Source organism: Mauremys mutica, chromosome 1 (assembly GCF_020497125.1).
Source record: "Mauremys mutica isolate MM-2020 ecotype Southern chromosome 1, ASM2049712v1, whole genome shotgun sequence".
Lineage (NCBI taxonomy): Eukaryota > Metazoa > Chordata > Testudines > Geoemydidae > Mauremys > Mauremys mutica.
The window spans coordinates 252636506-252643186 of NC_059072.1; the positions used below are offsets into that span (position 1 = coordinate 252636506).

At 42.0% G+C, this 6681-nt stretch overlaps 1 protein-coding gene across 1 annotated transcript in view; it reads left to right on the plus strand.

Annotated features, from left to right (window-relative positions):
* Window positions 1–3354, plus strand: part of SH3RF3 (SH3 domain containing ring finger 3) — a 396813-nt gene extending 393459 nt beyond the window's left edge. Inside the window, exon 10 of the mRNA XM_045006970.1 lies at window positions 116–3354. Within this exon, the coding sequence (XP_044862905.1) occupies window positions 116–284 (169 nt within the window). The 3' untranslated portion in view covers window positions 285–3354. The remainder of the gene's footprint in view (window positions 1–115) is intronic.
* The last annotated feature ends 3327 nt before the right edge of the window (window positions 3355–6681 follow it).

Here is a 6681-nt window from a genome sequence, read left to right on the forward strand (position 1 = left end):
GTTTGAATCTGCCACCTGTCTTTCGTGGCTGTGCCCTGTTGAGGGTCCTACTCCAAAAAACATTGTCAGACTATTTGACTTGTGTTTGCTAAGGTATTCTCTTTTGTTTTCAAAGGTATCGTGTCGTGGTTCCATATCCTCCTCAAAGTGAAGCAGAGATTGAACTGAAAGAAGGTGACATTGTGTTTGTGCACAAGAAAAGAGAGGATGGCTGGTATAAGGGGACATTACAGCGAAATGGCAGGACGGGCCTCTTCCCCGGAAGCTTTGTAGAGAGTTTCTGAGGGCTTGCTTTCTTCCCCATCACTGCTCTCTGAACTGAAAGATCTTTCAGGGGAAATTCCATAGCACAAGAAGAGACAGCAAAGGGAAATGTGACTGATATCCACTGCCATTTTTACGTCCAAAGACTCCCCGGGCCCTTCAATCTACAGCTGTGGAACCACAGTACCTGCTGTGCTTCCAAAACCATGTACAGTACATACAGTGGTATGTTGAAGTAGTGCCTTCCACTTGGAATCATAGACTGAGAGGATGCACATTTGGTTTGTATCTAAACTAAACTCCAACTGCTACCCATTATGTAAATTATAGAGAAAATATCTTTTAAAAAGTTGTTATATTGCTGTAACTTATTTGTCAGAGCTGCAGTGTTCTTATTACTGGCCTATGCAAGATGGATTTGAGTGTGGCAGGAGGCAGAATAGGGAGCTCTTGAACTGGGATTTTATATTTCCCAGGGGAAAGGGGGAGAGTGTGGAAAAACCCAGCTAAAGATTTGTGCATTGTTCTGCAAGAAAGAATGAGGAGTCCAAAATGTTAGTGTCGTGCTTTCTATATACCTCAAAAATATGCTGCATAAGGATGTCAGGAAGTGTGTTAGTGATCAGAGTTGCATTTCATCTGAAGTACCTGTGAGATGCACTGGGCAGATCCTTGAAGAACTCTGGCTCCGTCATTAAATTGCGGTTATTTGAGTAGAAATCCTTTGATTTATCATCTGTCCATATTATATGCAGCATTTTTTTGCCCATCCAGTATCCACCTTTCCATTGCTTTTTATTTGCTGGTTTTGGTAGGACATACCTTTTTTAATTGTTTGCAGTATTGTTGCAGCTGTGTTGGTCCCAGGATATTAGAAAGGCAAGTTGAGTGAGGTAATACCATTTATTAGACCAACTATTTGGTCCAATAAAAGATATTGCCGCACCCACATTGTCTCTCTAATAATACCTTTTTAATGTAAGAAGGTATCATATATATACATGATATATATATACATATATTCCTAACAGATCAGGCATTTCCTGCTTTTCATACATCTGGTGCTTTTATTATTATTATTTTATTATTAGGGAGATCCTGTTTGGCTTAAGAGAGAGACTGTTAACAGCAACATCAACAGGTTTCACATTTAATATGTGAATTCTGAAATGTACTGAAAGTAGATTTCATCAAGATGAAAATGTTTGCTAGTACTACATGAAGCAAGAGAGAAAAATCAGATTAGGCGGTGATATATATATATGTGTGTGTGTGTGTGCATATGCGTGTGTGTGTGTGTATGTAACTCACTTTCATAAGGTCATTCTTTATATATAGTTTCTAAAGACCCTTAATAAAGCACAGTAATCTGTCTAGACAATGATAATTATTCAAGAATTGGGAGCATTTCCAGGAGGAGTAATTTTAATTGACTTCTATATGGCAATAAAAAGAACACTGCAGGTTCCAGCAAGCACAGGAATTGTGGAATTTTCCTCTGTCGTTGCATCAGAGAGAAGAGAGCCGAACTGCAACGGCTGTAATTAGCATTGTCAAAATGTGATTTTTTTACTGTAGAAATGTACAGTTCTCAACACTGTTCTAACCTGGTCAAGCTACAATACAAAATATATCAGGCAATATAACCCTCCATCTACAAGGGACCTAAAGGTGCAATAAATGTAAAGCAAGTTTATGCAGTTATTTGTATCAAACAAAGAAGAGAAAAATCGGATACTGCAAGTGTGGGAGTATTTGAAAAAGAGATTGTTGTGGTATCCTATAACCGAGTTGTAACAAAAGAATATTCTTAACTATGTTGTGCCCTGCCTTTCCTAGTGACTGGCTGCGTGCCCACAACAGGATATGGTGGTCATTCAAGACTATGTTAGAGTTGCAGTAACCTGGAGATGATCTTAGTAAAAAGAGGAGGCCCAATGGGTTACTTTGTTCTCAGTATTTCTTATGCCGAAGGTGCAGGTTTTGTTTTCATTCAAGCCATGTATGCTAGCACATATCAAAACATGTATAAGTGAACATTCCTACTTACGTTGAACTGAATGACTTTGTTCTCTGACAGGAAGTTTCTCTTCCTGTCGTTTGTAACAAACAGATTCCAGAAACACAGTCTGCTGCCAAGCATTGCCTCTTCAAATCACAGAAACATTATTTTCGGGAGGGGGGGGGGCGTATTTTTAACATTACCACATTTGTTCATGTTCCAGGTTGTAATCAGTCATCAGTAAAATAAATGGTTATTGTTAGGAAAAAATTGCCTTTTTATAACCAATAAGAGCTTTAAGAAATTTCTTCTGCAAAAGGCTGATAGAAGACTAGAGCACTATATTTCCAGTCATTTCATCCAAATTGGAAATAGTATCTCTGCACCTTGAGCCACGATCTGGTCAGCTACCAAGCTGACAATGCCCCCCAAAAATGTATTCTATACACACACACACACACACATACATATATATAAATTCTTGGTTAGCATGGTCAGAAACAGAGTTCTCTGACAAACTACAGTGGCTAAATGTCTGTTAAAATTCTGTTCCATGGTATATTTACTGTATCCAGAGAAAAGAAACAGGAACCATATTGTATTCAGTCAGATCTAAAATAGTTCCAGATTTTGGTGTTCTAATGCTTAAATCTAACAGGACAAAAGCCGTTATGCAAGAAAATACAGAAATGTCTGTGTAAAATCAGTGTTTTTAATGTATTTTGCAGTCAGGACAATAATAATTTTTAACTATAGATGATGAGGGCAAAATAACCCTTTCAGTCACACTTCCTGTAAGGAGAAATATTTTTTGGTGTTTGATATTTTGAGAACAGCTGTTTCTGGTCCCCATTTATTGCTTACCATAATAGTCTTGGTTATTGAATAATTTTCTTGGACAAATCAATTCCATGCGAAGAGCACAACTGCAGAACATAAGACTGATCGGCGGTACAAGAAAATGACCCAGTGCCATTTAGAAAGTCCTTGACCATGGGAGGGGATTGGCGCTTACTGTGATCCATATTTAAATTGCATACAAAGGAAAGATAGAGGAGGGGGAAGGAGTGTGCGTGCGTTTCCTACAAGAAAAAAAAAGTGAAAGAATCCTTCTGGCAGCCTCATTTTGTAAAATGCCAGATTTGCTGTTCTAGAAATGGTTTCAGCTAATTGAACAATTCCTTTGTACTTTGCACAGCTCAGAAAATGTTTTTTGTTATACCTGAATGTTAACGTGATTTAGAAAATATTGATGGTTACGAGTACAAATGAACTACAAGGACTGTGTTTCTGATGCTTTAAATAAAATAAACATTGAGGTCACTTCAGTGAGTTTTCCATCTTTATTTAGATGGTGTAGAGATTTTACAAAACAGGTGTCCTGAAGTTCACAATAAAGGTAGTCAGAGGGGCTCAAATCCTCAGATATTTATGCTCCTAACTTCCCTTCCTGTGAGGAGCTGGGCCAATGTACCTTTGAAAAAGGGGTGAAGGCAGAGAAATGTTAGGAAATGCTTCAGATGAAACAGTATTTTAACATAAAGGGCTTTATTCCGCAAACACTTCTCACACGGAGTAGTACGCAGACGCGGCCGGTAAACAAACTGGCCCGGCCCGCCCATGTGCCAAAGGTTGCCGATCCCTGGTTTAGAGCATAGAATACTATTTTTATATCAATTGATGCACTTCCTTTTTCCAAATAAATTGGAGCAAGTGCTCGATAGTTTGTTCTCTTATGACTTGAGCCAACACCTGCAGCGGGACCAATAGGTGTGTTGACAACACATGCACTTGTCAGGTTACTTTTCTCTGGGTGGGGGGAGAAGCTGCTAGATGGGTTTTTAAAAATGTGTCCATGCTGCATGAGACACAAAAGTAGGAATTTGTACCAGTGTGTCAGAAAACTTACCAAAGGCCGCTGGTGTAAATTGGTAACTTAGTCATGGTGTCGAAAGGGGTTTCTCAGAATCACACTGGTCTTAACTCAGCTCACAATCCAATCTTGATGAGGCTACTGGCCTTTCGGTACTTTGCCCTGCTGCTAGGAGACACTCGGGGGGAGGGCTTGGGGATGGAAATGAGTAGAACTGAGATCTTTTTAGCTCATTTCATAAAATTAATTCAGTCTTACAAGGCATTTCTCAAGTTTCTCCTTCATAATGGGCTAAATGCAGTATCCTTCAGCACATCGTGGCGCATTTTATTCATCAACTTGGGTCCTTTTCAAAGGCTTTGATTATTTCTGATTTGTACGTTTACTTAAGTGCATCTCATGGTGATAGTTACTGTAGGAATTCATGCATTTTTGTTTCTTGTTGCACAGAACAGAGCTACAGTCAGACCTCTGCCCTCTTTTATTTGTTGGATGTTGAATTGCCACAAAAATCACTTTCTGTAATGAGGTCTGTAATCTCGACCTGTCTGGGCTTTGACACCATGCTCATCACTACGGTCTCTGAGGCCCAGATGCTCAAAGGTATTTAGGCACCTACCTGCCTCTTTAGATGCCTACGTCCACCATTTAGGCCCCACTGAGATTTTTCAAAACTGCCTCTCAGCAGCTGCCGAACACTGGTAGGCTCCTAAGACCCATAGATGCCTCAGTGTCTTCTGGTGGAAATATGCAAACTGGCTAAGCCCTGATGCTGCCAGCCAGCAAGTGAACGCCTTGGAGTCCTAGCTCTAGCTGAAGCTCTGGGAGGCCCTGAAGCAGGATTCTCAAAGTACGAGGGGAACCTCTATCTTGCTGGTGTGACCTGATCCTGCAGGGGTGCTCTGAGCATGCCCAACATTTGCTACCTGGCAGTCCTTGCAGCAGGAGGGCCGGATGCAGGCCACTGATTGGGAGCAGCATAGTACCCACACAAAAGACAGTCAGGGCCCAGGGGAACGTAGGGCCAGAGTGAGAGAGAGAACAGCTGCTAGGGCTACCTATGTGACTGAACTGGCTTAGGTGCCTAAATCCAGGAGAGGGGGGTTGCAGCTGAGGCTTCCAAGCCGAGGAAGGTGCCTATCTCTTGGCTTCTCCTCAGACCATTTTGTGACAAAAGCAAAACAAAATGTTTAATTTCAACGTTATGGAAACATTTTGAATTTTTCAGTTTGGGGTAAATTATCTGGTGAACTCCACACAAATTCACAGATCATTTCAGTTGATGTGAAACTGCATTTGGTGGCAAAAAAAAACTATTTGTCCAAAAAAAAAATTCACCTAGCTCTAGGCAGCAATGATTTTTTGGGCAGGAGAAGGGGGGAAGAGCAAAGGTCAGCTCTTGAGTGGAATGGGGGAAAAACCCAGAGAAAACACTGTCCGAGTTCCCCATCACCGCAGTCCTGAAGGGGCTCACAGCAGGGAATGCATCTTCTACTTCTTGTTTTTTAACCATTTTATCTCATCTCCTGGGGTATGGGTCAGAGGCGCTGATTCAGCTCCTCAGAAGTAGGAGTCCCTCAGGGACAAGTCAACACCAGAGAATTTAGGGCCAAATTAAATGGGCAAAAATGAAAAGAAAACGGGGGATAAAAGGTTGCCAATTACCGTGCCAAGGAAGGCCTTGCCACCCACAGGAGAGATGGAGGCAGAACGAACTGGCCAGTTCTTCACCAGGCAGGCCTTGGCCTCATGCCAGTGACACACAGGTGCGGTTCTGCACACGAAGCTGAAAGCCACGGTTAGGAGGTGAGGACCAGTCTCTGAAAAAATTAGCACTAACTGGTATCTTTGTTGGAAGGCCAGGTAGAGCGTCCAAGGGCTGGATAGGTATGGAAGAGTGTTGCACTTTCATTCCTAGAGGTGATTCCTCCAGTACAGGGATAGGTATTAAGACATGGTGGCTAGGCCATTTGAGGAAGCTGGCACTGCTCTTGCCCATGTTGTGCCAGTTCTGGGGATAAGTAGAGCACTTTGTTCTTCAGGGGCTGGCAGCTAGATGTAACACCAACAGACCCCCGGTCGTTGGTGGGCAGGATCTACTCTGGGATCTCTGGAACTAAATACATGAGCCTCTACTACATGAGCTAAAAGCCATATGGCTCTTAGCTAAGGCTATAGAGCAGACTCATTCATCTCTCTCTCGAAGTAGTCTTGGTGCCACTAGATGGGACAGAACACCACACCCAGGACGCGTGTGGGTTACATAGGTACCTAAATTCACTCTGAGAGAGAGAGAGAGAGAGAGAGAGAGAGAGCAAAGTGTGCTTGAGCCCTACCCTGTGCTCTGTGGTGTAATAAAAAGGACCCAAACACCACTCACTTCAGTGGGAGCAGGATTGCAGCTAAAAGTTCTTCAGGTATTTGCCTTCATCAAATTAGGAGACTGAGGATAGAAAATAGTTTTATCCGGCTAGCCTGTTAGTTCATCCCAGGGCTCTTATGGCTCTTCTACATGAACACTTAGTTCATGATGAGCTGGGGT